We start from the raw sequence: 18,078 nt of genomic DNA, 5'->3' as shown, positions 1-18,078 counted from the left end.
AAGTGTTTTCTACCTCCATTTGCACCAATAGTGGATGGGCCAATCTCCCCACATCCTTGTTATTTTTCTTTTAAAAAGAAAAAAGCCATTTTCATGAGTGAAGTGAGGTTGTGATTTTCATTTCCCTAATGACTAATAAGGCTGAACCTCTTTTTATGTTTATCTCCCCTTCCACATTCCCCTAAACTGGCTATGGAACATAGGGCCTCCTGCATGCTCTATCATTAAGCTACACCCAGCCCCAAATTCTATTTTTAAATGGAGTCTTTTGTCATTTTATTAGGTTTTAGGGATTTCTTTATATGTTCGTGAATCAAACTCTCAAAAGATTGATTATTTGCAAGTATTTTCTTTCATTTTTCATTGTCTTTTTTAGTGATTTGATGCAGGAAAGTTTTTAATTTTATTAAGGTCCAACTTATTTTTTGATTGTTGCCTGTGTTTTTGGTGTCACATATAAGAATCTACTACCAAATTCAAAGTCACTTATGTCTATAGTTTATTCTGAGCTTTATAGTTTTAGCCCTTAAAGTTGGATGTTTCATCCATTTTGAGTGTTGAGTTTTTGTTGTTATTGTTGTTATTTAATTTTTGCATGTGATATGACATAAGGGGTCTAACTTCATTCTTCTGCATGTGGCTATCATTTGTCTCAGCATCATTTGTTGAAGAGACTTTTTTCCCACGGACTGGTTTTGGCACCTTTGTTGACTATAGATGAGGGTTTATTTCTGGTCTCGGTTCTAGTCCATTGATTTATATGTCTGTCTTTATGCCATTACCACAGTATTTTAATTACTGTAGCTTTGTAGTGAGTTTTATTTTATTTATTTATTTTTGCAGTACTGAAGATTGAACCCAAGGACTTATATGTACTACGCAAGAGCTCTACCACTGAACTGTACCCCCAAGTCTTATAGTGAGTTTTAAATATGAAAGTGTAAATCCTGTAATTTGTTTTTCTTTTTCAAGATTGTTTTGGCTATTCAGGGTCCTTTGATTCTATGGGACTTTCAGGCAGATTTCTCTTTTTCTGCAAATATGTCCTTGTGATTTTTTTTTTTTTTTTAATTAGGGATTGAGGCACTATCACTGAGCTACATCCCTAGCCCTTTTTATTTTGTTATTTTTGAGACAGCATCTTATAAAGTTGCTAAGGCTGGCCTCGAACTTGCCATCCTCCTACTGTGTAACCAGTAGATTTGCCTGGATCCTAGATGGCTGGATTTAGCTTCCCACCTGTGTAAAAATTAGGCAAAAGATGGAAAAAGGAAATATAAAATTATACAGTTTTGTCAAACTGGGGAGAAGCAATCCAGTTGGAAGCTTCTCCCCACTGACCCCACAAAAGCAATTACTTATAGAAACAAAAGCCAGATTATATACGTATGTAGGTTTAGATAATCTTTCAGGCCATAATGAGCAATCTCTGCTCCCATCTTCTTTGGCACCTGTCAGAGTCAAGGGTCATAGTCCTTTAGCTTCCTTCTCTCAGCAGAAGTTCTTAATTGGTGTGTGTGTGTGGGGGGGTGTGCAAATTCTGTTTTACCTCAGCTCACCCAGTAGCTGGGATTACACTGTGCAGTGACCTTCTATATTTTTCATGCTCTTGTAATCAACTAAAGGTATAATGCGGAACCAGGTTCAGTTGTACATGTCTGTTAATCCCATTGACTAGGGAGACTAAGGCAGGAGGATTGCAAATTCAAGGCCAGCCTGGACAATTTAGCAAGACCCTGTCTCAAAATAAAAATAAAGTCTTGGGGTAATAGCTTGGTGATGAATGCCCTGGGTTTAATCACACACACACACACACACACACACACACACACACACTACTGAGAGAGAGAAGAAGGAAGGGCAGGGCGGGGGGAAGAAGAAGAAGTAGTTGAAATTGTAATCAGGCCTGGGTTATAGCCCAACCTCTTGCCCAGAACTCCTGGGCAATTAAAAACTCTACAGACAGTGACTAATGTCTGCACAGTATCCTTTGATATCCAGGATGGCATGATTCATACCTCCTCATGAGTGGACAGGACTGGGGCCAACCGCAGGTGGTCTGCAAGACCTGCATCTGGTTTGCCCTGCTTGTTCCAGGCTTCTGGCCTCTGGGCCTTTTTCCTGTAAGCTGTGCATTGGTCATGCTGGCCCATTGTTCTCTTAGATCATCTCTTTCTTTTTCTTTTTTTTTTTTTTTGTTTTTGGTGGTGCTGGGGATTGAACCCAGGGCCTCGTGCATGTGAAGCAAGCACTGTACCAACTGAGCTATATCCCCAGCCTTGGATCATCTCTTTCTTATTGATTTATATGTATTCTTTGTAACTAGCCCTCCATCTTATATGTAATTTCCAAGTTTTATCACTGATCTCCTGGGGGAAATATGGCCTGGGCAAAATGGTTCCTTTTTCCTGCTTTTCCTAAGGTTCGGGTTCATGTGCCCCATAACTCACAGGGCAGTGCAGATAACAACCAGAGAGACTTCTACAGAGTCCCTGGTTGGGGGACACTCTACCATTACCTCTCTGAGGTCTTCTACTGTCTCTTCTGAGGCTGGTAAGGTGGATTGCTACCTTCAGCAAGATGGGGAAGGCCTGGGCGAGGCTGGCCTATGGGGAAGGGGCTTGGATAGTTGGACCTTGATAATTTCTGGATTAAGGTTTCTGTTAATGATTATCCAAAAACAAAACTGAGCTCCACACAGATATCTGCTTGGCTGGTAAGCTCAGAGAATAGAGTCTAGACCCTTTCCACAGCTATGAGAACAGGAGCTATTTGAAACAGCTTTGAAGATCATTTGGCTGATGGAAGAGGGCAGGATGGATTCAGGTCTAGCATGTGTGCAGTGTAAATTGGCTTTATGTCCTGAGACCACCTAGAAGTCTAGGTGCCCATACTATCCCCGTTTGGGGCAGAGCCTCAGCTTTTCTATTTATTTTCTGCTCTGTCTTCTGAGTCCTTTTCCCCACAAGTGATCCTGGGGTTTAAAGCCCTGAAAATGTCCTCAAGCAGTCTCCCCACAGAGAGAGAAAGCAGGTCCTGGGCCTGACTCCTTTTCCCTCTTGGATGTGCCTTTCTGTGCTTTTAGTGGTATATAGTTGCAAGGGTTTCCCAGGCCCCATCCCAGAAAGACCTGTGAGTGACTATAGGGACCCTGAGGGAAGCTTGGCAGATTTCTCTTTCTTATGTTATAGTCTCTGGCCTGAAATGATGGGCCTTTGCTCTGAACATTGTGAACTCAACTCTATGCCAGCTGAGGGACCCCTGGCTGAGCTTCCTCAAGGGCTACCTGCCAATAGGATTTCAAGGGGAGCCATTTGCCATGATTTCAGATTTCATTGTGTGCCCCCCCACCCCCCCCTTTTTTTTTTTTTATTTAGGCACTCAGGGCAGCTCTACCACTAAGCCACATCCCTAGCCCTATTTTGTATTTTATTTAGGGACAGGGTCTCACTGAGTTGCTTAGTGCCTCGCTTTTTTGCTGAGGCTGCCTTTGAATTTGTTATTCTCTTGTCTCAGCCTGCCAAGATGCAGGGATTACAGGTATGCGCCACTATGCCCGGCTTTATCATGCCACTCTTGTGGTCAACAGATATGATTTTGCATGTCTCACTTACCTTGTGGTGTGGGCAGCAGGGCCAACCTTTCTCCCTCTGGAACAGCACTCCATGAGGAGAATGGCTGTCTTTGTGTATCCATCCTGGGCACTGCCTCTCTCCTTATCCGGAAATACAGGGCCACACAATGGGGGCTGGAGGAATGGAGCTCAGTGATAGCACTAGAGCATGTGTTGGCATATGTAAGACCCCTGGGTTCAATTCTTAGCAACAACAAAAAGGGTCATGTAAATCTGTTGGCTGTGCAGACTATGAGTGTCCAGTGAAGGCTTCCCTGGTGGGGCCAAGGGGGCTCCACAAAGTGTGTGGCCTCCTCTGTGTCTTGTAACTTCTCCTAGCCCTTAACACTTCCTTGCCCGTACTCCAGGCTGTGGAACCTTCCTAGACCTGTGTGTCTTCTAAGGTGCCAGGAGGTGACAACCTTGGTCTATATTTACTTCTGTATCATGTTTTTGTTTTTACAGTACAGGGATCAAACCCAGGGCCTCACACATGCTAGGCAAGTGGCCTACCATTGAGCTGCATCCCTAGCCCTTGAGCTTGGTTTTAGAGGGTCAGTGGACTAAAGCTGTTCCCTATCTCAGTCGGGCAGGTTGCCTCACACACACACCCCCATCCCAGTCCGTCTGATGAAGGGGAGGGAGAGATTCTTGTACCCTCCCTTAGAGCACCGTTTGCTGTTTAGCTGGGTTCAGCTGGGTGGAATGTAACTAATACAAGACTGAATAACAGATAAAATTACACAAATTTTATTAATTTTACATGCACATTGGGAATTTCTACACAATAATCAAGTGCAAAGACATGATCAAAACATGATATTTTCATGCTTCTTTAGACAATGATAAATTTGTAAGGAATTTTATGATCTCTGACTTAAATAGTAAATTCTAGGGATATCACTTAGAGATACATGGGGGGTACTCTAAGTTTTATTTAGGTTCACCACAGCCCCAAGTTACTCTCTTGGGGGCGGGGTGGAGAGTATGTATGTATGTATGTATGTATGTATGTATTTATTTGTACTAGGGATTGAACACAGGGACACTTAACCACTGAGCCACATCCCCAGCCCTTTTTTATATTTTACTTAAAGACAGGGTCTTGCTGAGTTGCTTAGGGCTTCACTAAGTTGCTGAGTCTGGCTTTGAACTTGAGATCCTCCTGCCTTAGCCTCCCTACATGTAGGCTGCTACATGTAGGAAAAGGGCCATGTGGCCCTTCCTACAGTCATAGTTCTTCTTTCAGTTTGAACTAATGACAGTTCAGCATATTCTGAGATGGCCTGTCCTTAACTCCTTCACTGGGAAGGATCCAGACAGGGAGTTCTGCCTGGGTAGGTCTCCATGCATGACTACCAGAGGAACATGTGCATCCTCTCTGTTTCTTCACAGATGCTAGAGGGGTAGGGTGGTGAGCTTCCCTGGCACTGACCCATTTAGGCAACCAAGGCTTGCAACATTGTTTCTCTGAATTTTGGCCCTCCACTGAAGACAGGGTAGTGAGTCTGGAAAAGCACAGAACACTTAAGCCCCTCCCTCTCTGCTCACTCCCTTCTCTGTTCCCTTCTGTGGACTTCCTTTACCCTGCTGCCTCGTGCCCCCCTCCCTAACCAAGCTCCGCCTTTGCAGATGCTGGGAGTCCTCCTTCTGCTGTTGGCAGCTTCCTCATTGGGCCTTGTGCTGCTAGTCCTGCTGCTATTACGGAGATACCGGTTGTGCTGGGGATTATTAGTCATCTTCTGGCTTGAGTGGGTCCTGCAGCCAGTCCGCAACCTGATCATGGGTGACACTAAGGAGCAGCGTATCCTCCGCCACGTGCAGCAGAATGCAAAGCCTGGAGACCCTCAGAGTGTGCTAGAAGCCATTGATACTTACTGCACGCAGAAGGAATGGGCCATGAACGTGGGTGATAGGAAAGGTAGGTGACCTCTCTAGCAAGCAGAACCGTGGTCAGTCAGCACTGTTGCCTCTACAGGAGAGTCCTGTTAAGGGGGTGGATGGTTTGGGTTTGGGAGCCCTGGAACGTGTTCAGGTGGGAATGGGAGACTCGTCAGGACCCTGAGCCACAGGACCCTGCTTGTTGCTCCCTGACCCGGGGCAAAGATTGTTCAGAGACTTGGACACCCATTGCCGGACTCTGCACCCAGACCATTGCTCCAGTGAGGAGAGATGTTTTCCAAAATGTGCTTTGTAAGGAGAGAGCCAGCCAGAGAAGGTCATTGTCCAGGGACATAGGGGTGGGAGTCAGGTTCTGCAAAGTCCCTACCATAGATGTCTCCATGGACACCAGTCCCTAGTGACTCCTCATAACCCCATTACTTAAGAAGGCCACAGTAGGAATTACATTCAGGATCCTACACTCAGATAAAAAGAGGGGTGCAGCTTCCCTTGACTTTGTCCCACAGTGTCATGGGACCTGCCTAGGTTCTCCAGGCACCTCCCCTGGTCTTGGACTCTAGCCCATAGCACAGATGTGTGTTCTGCTTCACCTCCTGGGACAAGACTTCACAGCCCCTGTCCAGCCCCCTTAGATTATATAACTCTTGAGGGAGCCAGGGAGGGTGGGAAAAAGAGGGACTGGTGTGTGCAAAGGCATAGGAGCCTGGAGGACTGTGGAAGTTCTAAGAATATGTGTAGTGAGGACAGGTCCTCAGAGCTGGAGACTTTGAGGGAAGTAAAAGACCCTCCCCAGCAGTGGTTAGGGACGGTGGGGAGGAAAGAGGGACCTGTTGCTTGGTCTGGAGAGGGGTGGAACCTATGAGTAGGATTTAAGTTCCCCTTTGTCTAGCCACACTTACATACTCCCCAACTGCTCCACAGGCGAGATTGTGGATGCTGTGATTCAGGAGCACAGCCCCTCCCTTGTGCTGGAGCTGGGGGCCTACTGTGGCTACTCAGCTGTGCGGATGGCTCGCCTGCTGCCAACTGGTGCACGACTGCTCACCATGGAGATGAACCCTGACTTTGCTGCCATCACCCAGCAGATGGTAGATTTTGCAGGTCTGCAGGACAAGGTGTGGCATGCCTGACAGAAGTGACAAATGTGGACTTTGAGACTTGAAAGGGGAAGGCGAACAGGTGGGGAGTGCCTAGGGCACACCCAAAATTGATTCATGCATTGAACATATGCTTTGCCTGGGCTTCTTGGTGCTTTCCAGGTCTGGGGTCATGAAAGGAATACCCAGCAGCTTGGGAAGAGTGGTATTGCCTGGAAATTCCCAAGGCTGCTCCAGGAGGGAGCAGGCAAAATCCTACAACCTAAAAGAAAATTAATGGGAGACAGAATCTGTGGGTGTCTGGTGGGGTGGTTGTAGGGAGTGGGGTAGGGGGCTCTTATGTGTTCCCAGGACACAACACCAACACATTGTTCTAGGTCACTGTCCTGGTTGGGGCATCCCAGGACCTCATTCCCGAGCTGAAGAAGAAGTATGATGTGGACACACTGGACATGGTCTTCCTTGACCACTGGAAGGACCGATATCTGCCAGACACACTCCTCCTGGAGGTGAGCTACACATGCCTCTCTAGAACAGGCTCCTAGGTTGGCTGCTGCTGCAGGTTCTGCTGGGACCACCCAGGTCGGTTGATCTCTGCCTCTGAAGATCCATGTACCCTGGCCAAATCCTGCTGGGGCAGTCCAGGGGACATAGGTGGCCCCTGGGGACAGCCTTGGGTACTGCATCAGTTAGTTTTCCAACACTGTGACAAAATACCTGAGAAAATCAACTTCGAGGACGAAAGATTTTATTTTGGCTCACAGTTTCAGAGGTGTCAGTCAATGATCACTTGGCTCTGTTGATTCTGGGCCTGTGGTGAGGCACAACATCTTTGGTGGACAAAAATGCTCACCTCATAGGAAGCATAGTGGGAAAGAAAGAGAAAAGGGGAGAAAGGGCTGGGGAAAGATATTTTGTTCAAAGACACACCCCCAGTTATCTGCTTCCTCCAATTAGGCTCTACCTCGTAAAGTTTCTACCACCTGCCTGTGGTGCCACCAGTTGGGGACCACGCCTTCAACAAAAAACCTTTGGGGGACATTCCATATTCAAACTATAATAGGCATTGAACTACACCTAGGGTGCTACCTAAGGTCAGGGAAAGCAGATAACCATGGCGGCCCTGAGGCAGGTGGAGATGGGAGGAAAGGGGTTGTTGGGTCAGGGATCAGATAAAGTAATCTGTTGGAAGCATGGGGGTCAGAATGCCTGAACTGGGAAAATAGGGGTCAGAAAGCCCAGGCTGAAAGGGCACAAGGCTGAGGAAATAGGAAGAGCAGTTCTAGGGGCCACAGCCACTTTGCTGATTGGGTATCTGCTGATATTGTATCAGGGGAAACCAGTGTGTCCTTAAAATTTGTCTCTTGAAGTTTCTATTGTGGGGGCTGGGGTTGTGGCTCAGTGGTAGAGTGCCTCACATTTGCTAGGCAAGCACTCTACACTGAACTGTAACCCTAGCCCGACTTTTTTTTTTTCTTGACAAGTTTCTTAAAGGACATTGGGCCCCAAGCACCTCCAAAGGTGACCAACACTTCACTCTTCCTTTATGACATGAAGAACTCATGAAATTTTGGTATCACTGATATCATTGGTCTTACTAAAGGTCAGCTTATATCTATTGAGGCTGACTCCTGAATCTCTGCTTGACTCTAAAACTCTAGGTGCCCCATCTTCCTTCTCATCTTGTACATTTCTGCCCTTTCTTGGTGCCTGAGCACAGGTGCCATCCTTCTGAGTAGTTCTTTGTTCTAGATATTTTCAGCTTACTTTGCTAGGACATTGGTTTTTGTTTTGTTTTGTTTTGTTTTGTTTTTTCCCTAAGAGGAAATACATCGTGATACATAGTGTACTTCCTGTGCAAATTCCAGATCATGGGGTTGTCCCCTGACCTAAGTGACCTTACAGCTATGTTCTCTATTACTGTAGCCTGGGGCCCCCTTGGCTTTCTTCCATTGCCAACAGGCTGAAAAAGATTGCCCTCCACCACTTCCAACTGAAAATGCTGGGTGACTGTTGAACATAGGGCAGCACATCCCTGCAGAGGTGCAGAGTGATATCTGTCATTTTCAAGAGAGAACCCCCTCCTGCCTGTGATTTGAGATACCTAAGGTCACTTATCTTTGTTGTTGTTTTGGTAATACTGGAATTGAACCAGAGCCACACATGCTAGGCGAGTGCTCCATCACTGAGCTATATTCCCAGCCCTTTTTGAGATAAGAGTCTTGCCAAGTTTCCCAGGCTAGCCTTAAACTTGAGATCCTACAGCCTTAGCCTTCCAAGTCATTGGAATTATTGGTGTGTGTCCATTGTGCTGGCTTTATTGTTGTTTTACAGTACAAGGGATCAAATCCAGGGCCTGGGTAATACTCCAATCTGGGTTGCTTGTTTTTGCTTTAATGTTTAAAACTGCTTTTTAACTTTTATTTTGTAATTATGTGGGGTGGGGGTGGGAGACAAAAAGCCAACAACCCTCCATGCTTCCAAACTCAACTCCAAGATGTGTCTGGGGGACCTTTTGCACTGCCTCTTTCCCCACCAGGATACACTTCCATTCAGGTTTCTCTTTTATTATTTATAAATATTTATATATTTATTTTTCTGATGTGTGCACATCTACCTCTCAGCTTAAACACTTTATGGAGTTTTTCTTCTGACTGCAGACCCTGGGGGGCCACACCTGTTGCAGCATGTTCAATAATGACTCCTTCATCTTGTAGAGAGCTCTGTATCTTCCCACATCCCCAAAATTGGTGGAATAGAGATCTGCAAAAGCATGAACCTTGGGATATCCAGAGAAGTGGGTAGGCTTGTCAGTGGCAAGATCAACTTGCCCCCCAATCCTGTGGGTCACCAGCTCTTGTCTGTAATGACTGTATCAGCAGCCCAAGCTGCTTAGGGCTCAAGGGCCTGTGTTCCTAGAACTAGTTATCTCAGGAGCATGCTCTGGTTCCAGCATTTCCTCTACTTCCTCATCCAATAAGCATTTATTGATGGAGATTTATTGCTGTATGTCTTTTTTTTTTTTTTCTAGGGACTGAGTTGGATATAGGAGTGAATGGAAGGGTGGAGATGTGATTCAGTGGTAGAGCATCTGCCTAGTATATATAAGGCCCTTAATTTGATCTCCAGTACCATGAACAAAAAAAGAAAAAGAAAGGAGGAGCAAAAAGTCCGAAGGTCCCATCATTTCAGAAAGCTGATGTTCCAGACACAGGACTAGGACCTAACACAACCCTTTCTGACACTGGTTGCTCTGGGGAGAAAATGAGGGAGTGAGAGAGACCTGGTCCCTAGGGCGAGGCATAAGACAGTGCATGAAGCAGCATCTTGGGGAGGAGCACCTGGTTTGGGGTGAATTTTCCTGGCTCCGTAGTATAATAGGTTCATTACTCTGTCTGTCCTCTGTAGGAATGTGGCCTGCTGCGGAAGGGGACAGTACTTTTGGCTGACAATGTCATCGTCCCAGGAACACCCGAATATCTGGCATATGTGCGTGAGAGCAGCAACTTTGAGTGCACACATTACAGCTCATATTTGGAATACAGGAAGGTGGTGGATGGCCTTGAGAAAGCCATCTACAAGGGCCCAAGCAGTCCAGTGCAGCCTTGATCGTCTGTCCTGCTCTGGGCTCCCCTGCCAAGCCTGGTCCTCCAAAGGGCAAGATAGACTAACTTCTACTAATGCCATTTCTATAATTCTGAGATTGTCCTCAAATCCAAAGCTTACTTTAGGCCTGTAAGGCCTGGGACTTGCCCATATAGTGACCTCTCCGTGTTGCAGTTCCAGATTGTCACAATCTGGCACGCTCCATAGTATAGGTTCATTGTGTGAAAATACTGCTGACAAAGCTAAATTGAGAGTAGTGGGAATATAGCTCAGAGCACTTGCCTAGTGAGGCCCTGGGTTCCATCCTTAGCAACACACACCACAAACACACACACACACAGACCAAATTGGGGCAGGTGGTATCTTTGGTGTCACTGACCAGCAAGTGGAATTCCAATAGGGTTTCTACATGGTCCTCAGGCATTGACACCTCTATTAGACCCAGGAAGGGATGTGGAAGTCAGACATCTACAAACTGCTGTGCCTTCCACTCAGGATGTCCTCAAGGCTTGCTGTCAGTAGGTGGCAGCAAAGCCTCAGTAACTACCAGAATTAACAATTCATATCATACTTTGGACTCCTGAATTTTCACTTTCTTTTTAAGAATGAATCATAACTGCTTTACTAAAATTGGCTAGCTGCAATAATCTTATACTAAAATAATGTTTAAAGGACAAAATAGAAATTAAAAATTAAATGCTGGGCATGGTTATGCATACCTATAATCCCAGTGGCTCGGGAGGATCATGAGTTCAAAGCCAGCCTCAGCAACAGTGAGGCACTAAGCAACACAGTGAGACCCTGTCTCTAAATGAAATACAAAAGAGGGCTGGGAATGTGGCTTAGTGGTCAAGCACCCCTAAGCTTAATCCCCAGTACCAAAAAAAAAAAAAAAAAAAAAAAAAAAGAAAGATTAACTATTTAGATACAAGATAACTGAGTATAGTTCTTCTCAACTGCCACACTGCTCCCTCTTTCCCAGGACCCTTTGCTAATATCAAACATGCCAAGTTCCTCTTGATGGAATGCTAATGCTACAGGCTGGGCTCATGGCTGGCTGGGTCTTATGTATCACACCCAGCCTAGGATTCCTGGCCATAGCAGTGAAGTGGGAGCCAGCCTTACTTAGTATTACTGGAAAAAAAAACAACAAAAAAACAGAACAGAGAAATTGGCCAGCCTTTACCCATCTCTGAGCAGGCACTAGATAGAGGTGAACGTAGGGCTATGCAAAGTACCTGACTCCCTGGACCTTCATGTGGCACTATATATGATTATGTTCCTTCCTAGTCCCAGTCGGCTTGGTTTAATGCAAAGGAAGGCAGGCTTAGCCTAGCCAGAGCATTTCTTCTGGCTGCTCAGGTACCAAGTGGTGAAGCAGAGTTGATTTGTGTATGCCTAAATCTAGAGCTGCTCCAGCCCCCACCTTGGCTCTGAGGCCCCAACTCCTCCAAGTGATCAGATTACTGGCCACCCCAGGAGGATCCCAGTTCCTATACTGGACACAAATATAAACCCTGTCCAAGCTGAGCTCACCTGTGCCCATTCCTGGTCTCAGGGCCAGCTAACCACCCATAAGCCAGCCCACTCCTCTGAGCATACAGAAAAGGAATTAGCAAGTAGCCAGGGTGAATGGATATGGAGAAATGCCCAAAGGGCAGGAGCAGAATCTGCACTGGTCAGCCTTTACCTACCCAGGGCTGAGGGAGAAGCCCAGTGGCTTGGGAAAAAGAAGCTGAGCCACACAAAACAGAAAGTTCTTTGTTGCTTTTTTAAAATTTTCTTACAAAAATTTAGATGTTTACCAATACAATCTTATTTTGGTTTTGTTTTTAATGCTTTTTTTTTCAGTGTTTTTCTTCTGTTTTAAGTCACAAACAGCAGGCACTGAACAACATTCCCTTGGGGGCTGCTGCCAGAGGTCAGTCCCGGAGGTTACTTGAGGTTCTGGGCAGATGCAGATGTGGCAGCCATAGCAGCCCCAGCTAGAGGCAGTTCAGGGAAGAGTTCCACTATATGGGGATCCTACACATCCACAGATCCCAATGAGTGGTGGAGGGGCAAGCATAGCCTGAACTCCATCTCGCTAATCCCCTGCCTGGGTCAGCCCTCTTGGAGCAGCCCCATGCCTGCAATCTGCCTTCTAAGCAGGGTAGGGCTTCAGCCAGGGGAGGCCTCCACTCTCCATGGTCCCACTTCTTTTCCCAAGCCCCTCCCTCCCTGCCTGGCTGCCTATCCCCAGGAGTTGCACCTCAGTTCCATATTGCTCCTCTGGGGCACTGGGCACATAGGGTACTCTCTCCTGTTCTCTCAAAGCAAAACCAGCTACCCTCCCCTGCCACTTCACTGGTCCCCACCCCTGCCCACACACAGCACCATGTCAGTAAATAGCTAACTCTGGCCTAGGGAGTTAGGTTGGGAGAGCAGAGGGAAGAATGGACAGGGTGGGTCAGGAGGTGTGTCCAGAAAGGCCCTGGCTCCAGGTGAGAATCTCAGCCTCCAGGGGGCTCCAAGCTCCACGACAGGGTCTGCTCAGGATGGCCCTTCTGGTGATCCCTAAGAACAAATGGTTGGGTCCAGGCCCTGCAGAGGGAGATGGAAGGAAGAAAAATGCTGCAACCACTAGCACAAGCAAGTAGCCAGAACCAAATGAATGGGACAGAGCAACTGCAACCTCTGGACAGAGGTCACTGGCCATGTGAATGCAGATGTGGACAAAAGCAACTACTATGGATCAGGCCAACCCCCAGGGACTTGACACTAGGACCAATCCTAACTTGTTGGACCTGGTGGAGTCCTATGCTAGAGGAATTTAAGGCTTATGGGGGACCACCCCCTGCTATGGATTAATCTCAGGATCTTGATTTCACAGTGCTATGAGACTAGGGCCCTGGGAGGATCCCTGCTCAGATCTCAGTCGGGCCTTCCCTAAGATGGGCATTTGGGCCTGCTGTGCTTGCTGGCAGCTTGGGTCTTGCCAGGGAGCAACAGGGAGAGCAGAGCATGCGGCCAACAGAGATTAACAAGAAGCCCTGCCCAGAGGATAGGAAAACAGTTGGACAAACAACCAGACAAGAGAACATACCAGGCATGCAAGCTAGACCCAGGAGTCAACGGGCTGAGGTTTAGTGTCCCCCACGGCGTCCACCAGCCTGACCGAAGGCCTGCTGGGCCCGGGAAGAAGGGCCTTCCTGCAGGGGTCAGGCTGCAGCACACAGATGGGTGGATAGGTGGGTGGGCAGGACGATGGCAGAGGCAGAACAAAGCACATTAGTTGCAGCTGAAGGGTGGGGCTGAGCTGGTCAGTGGGGTCAGGGCCAGGGCAGTGTGAGGATGGGCCTGCCAAGGCAGCATGGAGCAACTCAGCTGGCATGGCTCACGTAGGCTTAGGTGGCATGTGGACACATACAAAGGCCTTCACATAAAGCCAGGGACTGGTACAGAGCAGGTGATGGGTGCTGCACTCTCCACTGGACCATGGCATGGACCATACATGCATGCAGAGAAGGATGCAGAGTCACTTTCTCAGGCTCCGGTCCAGTGCAGTGTGTGGCTAGATGGAGCTCTATCCCCTTTCTCCTCCCTCCTAGCAGGTGAAGCTCTGAACCCAACACTCAAAGGCTGACTGATGTGAAGGGCTGCTTCCCAGGCTTGATTTCAGCTCCCAGTTGTTCATGGATAAATGTTACCCTAGTCATGCCCCAGGGACCAGATCAAACTGAGTACTATCTAGCTGCTCCTTGGACAAACCCTAGACATACAGCCTCCCTGGTCACCTACCCACAATCACTTACTTTCAATGGTTCCTTCTCTGAGGCCTCCCCTATAGAGTCACTGCCCAGAGTCCTCCGCTCCCTCCGGTCCATGGTGGAATATCCATCTGTGGAGTGGGTTAGGGTTGGTGGGGCATGAGGGGAGCTCTGAGGGGCAGGCACTCTAGGAACAAATTAGCTCCTCTCAGGCCAAATTCAGGAGACCCCTTGGATAGGGAGCTTTTGCAGAGGATCCCCACCTACCAGATCCTTGGAGACCTGTCCTGGTGCCAGCTCTCACCAGTACTGCATTATATTCCCTGGGTATCCCTGAACCAAATCTTCTCCAGGGAGCAGGTCCATGGAAGTTCTTCCCAGCACTAATCACACTCACCCCATAAAACCAGCAGGACTGTCTCAGAGCCCTCCCTCCTCCCTGAGGAGGAAACAAGTTCACAGCACCTGCCCTCACCTGGGCCAAGGGCATCCATGGGGATCACATCCCGGCTGCCTGGCTTCTCACCATCTGGAAGGCATAAGCAGGTAGTTGGTTACAAGGAAAGGACAAACAACTGCGGATGGAGAGATGACCAAGGCAGATAAGCCCATCATAGGACTGACCTCAGTGACCTTGGGTGCTCTTGTCACTAATGTCACTGCATTCTTCAGCCCAGCTTCTGCCTGCTAGCACCCACCACCCAGCCTGGTGCCAATATAGACAGCATGGGAAGGAAATACCCAGGAGGATGAGAGCAGGGAAAGGGACCACCCCCAACCTTGTCACGATCAATGCAGATGGGGAGCCACTCTTGAGCCTTAGGGATGGACTCTTGTGCCATCCACCTCTTCCTCTGGCCTGTACTTACCAAGGCTCTTGTCTACTAGAGGCAGCGTGCTGTCATCGAAGCCTCCGGGACTAGAAGCTGCCTTGGGTGCTTTGGCTGCTGCAGCAGCCAACTTAAAGAGACACAAAACAGGGGGTGAGGTGGGAAACAGCGCCCTTGGAAACCTGACATGGTAAAATGGGAGAGGGAAGGCCAGGGTGGACCACACCTGAAAGCGAGCCTTAGTCCAGCCATCTCTCTGTAGGGCACTACGTAGCTCCTTGTAACTCCAAACAGTCTGAAGCACATGTGATGCTGCTTTTGCCTCCCGAACCGACTGGCTGCGGCAGGATCAGAGGCAGAATCATAAGTCCCTGGGGCCTTACAGCCTCCCAACCCCACCTCCTAGCCCCACTCCCACCCCCTGGTCCCCACCCCTACCCACCTATTGGCTCCTAGCGCCACCAGCGCAGGCACGCCACGGGCCTGCAAGAGTGAGCGTGCATTATCCAGGCTGTCGGACACAATCTCATGGATGGTGTTCAGAACTGCAACCACTGTGTCTTCTTCCAGGCGGGCTCCGGGTTGAGCTGGAGCCTGAGCACTGCGCACATTCCGCACCAGTTCTGCCATGGCGTAGCTCCCTAAGAGGCAGGGTCAGGTATTAGGACATAGATAACCTCTGCCCAACTGTGTGGGAAGGAGCAGGGTTGAGGCAAGGGGCATTGCCAGGAAGGCCCCCAGGACGCCACAAGGACCCCTAAGAGCAGGGGGCTGAGCTTTGGAGACTGGGTCAGGAAGACAGTGAATTCCTGTAGCTGGCTGGGACCAGCCCAAGACACAAGGAAAGGACAAACAACTGGGAGATGGAGAGATGACCAAACTACCCACCCCAAACCAGAAGTGAACGGCCTTCATGGTTCTACACCTTGGCCCTGTCAACGTCCTTACCGATGAGGTCTTTGTTGCGACGGTCCAGTGAGAGGTTGCGCAATGCAATGGCTACAGCACGCACCACCTTGTCAGTTTCAGACTGCAGTAGCTCCACCAGCACTGGCAGCCCACGCTCCTTGCGCACTGTGGCACGGATGTATGTGGCCCACTGTGGCGGTGAGGGCAGGGAGGTGGGTTGCTCGCCGAGGGGTGGTTCCTCACAAAGTCCTGCCCCAATAGCTTAGCACTACCTCTATCACCCAGGGTGTGTACCCTGAACCTCCCAGACCTTGGGGAGTCACACTGTATCACCTCCCCCCGAACTACCCTCCAGCTTGGGCAGGGATTGGGGAAATTCCCTTCCTGTCCAGGTCATGCTCTCCCTGCCCAAACTGGCCCCTTACCATCCAGTTGCCGGCACTGAGGTTTTGTAGGGCACCTGCTGCAGCTTCCAGGGTGTTGAAGTTCCGACTCTCCGTGAGGAGGGAGAGGTAGAGGCGTACTACCTCTGGCTGGTACAGTAGCTCAAAGCCTGGGTACAAGGACAACCAGAGCCCATAGTCATCCAGAACCCCCTACCCTTACTCCCAAAGCTGTGGTGAACTGGGGCCAGGGATGAGTGTGGAGGAGTCAGGACATGTTTTCTATCAATGTATTGAACCCTATAGCCACCCAAAGAGGAAAATGTTCCCATTTCACAGAGGGACAAACAGGCTTACTCAGAAGGTAATAGGTTTGGGTGAGGACATTCCTTCCTCAACCATGCTGCCAAAGCAATGGGACTGGATCTGTCTGGCAGCCTAAGCATAGCAGGGGACTTTTGGGGAAAGGAGGTGACAACCAGGACATACCACTAGCAATAAGCCCCACCAGGCCAGGGCACCTGGCTATCCTCCCTGGAAACAGGACTCCCCACCCAACCCAAATGCAAATGAATCTGTGAATGAGGGGCCTGCCCTAGCAACAGGGCCTGCCCTCCCTGCCAACCACTCTTAAGAGCTCCAGTAATTAAGGTCTCAGATTGTGATCATGGCTGCCCTAAGATGGTGCCCTGCAGAGGGCTCCAGAGTCAGAGGTGGAAGCAGCATTCCAAGCCTGCCTGTCCCTACTTTGGGCCTCTGTCTGGCTCTAAGACATTACTTCCCTTTCCCCTATCCTCTCATTTCATCACCGCTCTCCTGTCCTCAAGTCTCATGTTCCCTCTACTCTAACTGGGCTTACTATTCCCCAAACTCTCCAAGCATTCTCCTCTAAGGCCCTGTTGCTCTGCCTGGTATGGCCCCACATCACACCCACCCACCCATGGCTGGGTCCTTCTACCCATCTTGGGGGCATCTGGGTTTTTCTAGCTTGCAGGGCAATGTTTTCTTTCATGAGCTAGTTCTGAGTGCAGCAAACAATGCCAATCCATATACATGAATCCAGCGGACAGAGGACCTGAAGGGTGAACAACCCTGTCCCTGCAAGAGTCCATAAGTGGGGCATTCTTGGGTCCTAGCCCTCTGGACCATGACCTACTGGCTCCCAGCCCCCATGGAGTATACTGAAAGCCCTACCTTCCCTCTTCCTGGCCTGTTTTACCTGCCGAGTGACTGAGCAGAGCCTGTATCTTCCCATCTACCCTACCTGAAATTACCTGTGATATTGATCCTGATTCTGAGCCCTTCCGAGGTGCCCAGGGATTGGACCCCTCCATGAAATCCCAAACATATGGGCCCATTTCCCTGTCTGAATGATCCCCTCAGACTCTTCAAGCCTGCTTGATGGCACAAGGCTTCCCCAGCTCATACAGTAGCCCCACCAAGTACTCATGGCCACTTCTGGCTCTGCCTCTTCCCACTTACCTTTTGCAGCCTCAGTTCGCTTAGGCAGATCCAATGTGTCAAAGTTCCGGTCCATCTCACCATCCTTCTTTCCTGAAACAGAAAAGCAGTGTGAGGGGAGGAAATCTTCATGGGGCACAAGAGTATATCAAGAGGATTAGGCATTGTCCTCTCCTGCCCAGAGATCAAAAACAACCTTAATATTCAGGCCTGGGCACTGAGAGGCCCTGGGTGTGAAGCACTTTTTTAGTCTGGGTCAGGGAGGTAGGGCCTAAGGACATCCCAGCCCTGCCCTGGGGACTAGGCCTCACCTTCCATCAGGTTCTGGGAATGTACCACAGACCTCTTCATGGCTTCCTTGAAGCTGCCAGGTGTTTGAAATAAGGGAAACAGGAGCCCATGCTGGGTAGCAGTTAGGTACAAGCATAGAGAAACTGACAGGGACAGTACTTGCTGAGGTCACAGAGAGAGGCAGGGCTGGGGTCAAATCCCATCTAAGGGGAAAATTCCCCTAGTCAGGGGCCAGAA

The 18,078-nt window shown here is 48.9% G+C and overlaps 2 protein-coding genes and 1 non-coding gene across 17 annotated transcripts in view; 1 reads left to right on the top strand and 2 right to left on the bottom strand.

Moving 5' to 3' along the window:
• Comt (catechol-O-methyltransferase) overlaps positions 1-12,054 on the top strand; it is a 31,937-nt gene extending 19,883 nt beyond the window's left edge. For 5 of the 9 annotated variants that reach the window (XM_076857918.1, XM_076858134.1, XM_076858056.1 and 2 more), the window contains 5 exons: positions 844-919; positions 5,246-5,534; positions 6,437-6,630; positions 6,990-7,121; positions 10,021-12,054. In XM_076857918.1, the coding sequence (XP_076714033.1) occupies positions 5,246-5,534; positions 6,437-6,630; positions 6,990-7,121; positions 10,021-10,221 (816 nt within the window). In that variant the 5' untranslated portion in view covers positions 844-919 and the 3' untranslated portion in view covers positions 10,222-12,054. The remainder of the gene's footprint in view (positions 1-843; positions 920-5,245; positions 5,535-6,436; positions 6,631-6,989; positions 7,122-10,020) is intronic. The other 4 variants (XM_076858302.1, XM_076858383.1, XM_076858211.1 and 1 more) reach the window with 1 other exon arrangement.
• On the bottom strand, positions 2,203-2,275 carry Trnav-cac (transfer RNA valine (anticodon CAC)). The gene has a single exon. It is a non-coding gene; the product is annotated as a tRNA-Val (tRNA).
• Arvcf (ARVCF delta catenin family member) overlaps positions 11,971-18,078 on the bottom strand; it is a 49,355-nt gene continuing 43,247 nt past the window's right edge. For 6 of the 7 annotated variants that reach the window (XM_076857617.1, XM_076857238.1, XM_076857573.1 and 3 more), the window contains 10 exons: positions 17,572-17,643; positions 16,132-16,259; positions 15,746-15,896; positions 15,240-15,438; positions 15,024-15,135; positions 14,837-14,927; positions 14,443-14,496; positions 14,013-14,098; positions 13,304-13,423; positions 11,971-12,801 (listed from right to left, as the gene is read on the bottom strand). In XM_076857617.1, the coding sequence (XP_076713732.1) occupies positions 13,316-13,423; positions 14,013-14,098; positions 14,443-14,496; positions 14,837-14,927; positions 15,024-15,135; positions 15,240-15,438; positions 15,746-15,896; positions 16,132-16,259; positions 17,572-17,643 (1,001 nt within the window). In that variant the 3' untranslated portion in view covers positions 11,971-12,801; positions 13,304-13,315. The remainder of the gene's footprint in view (positions 12,802-13,303; positions 13,424-14,012; positions 14,099-14,442; positions 14,497-14,836; positions 14,928-15,023; positions 15,136-15,239; positions 15,439-15,745; positions 15,897-16,131; positions 16,260-17,571; positions 17,644-18,078) is intronic. The other variant, XM_076857456.1, reaches the window with a different exon arrangement.

This window comes from Callospermophilus lateralis, chromosome 1, assembly GCF_048772815.1.
Source record: "Callospermophilus lateralis isolate mCalLat2 chromosome 1, mCalLat2.hap1, whole genome shotgun sequence".
Lineage (NCBI taxonomy): Eukaryota > Metazoa > Chordata > Mammalia > Rodentia > Sciuridae > Callospermophilus > Callospermophilus lateralis.
Note: the sequence above shows the minus strand (reverse complement) of the source record. Positions and strands in the feature narration are given on the sequence as shown.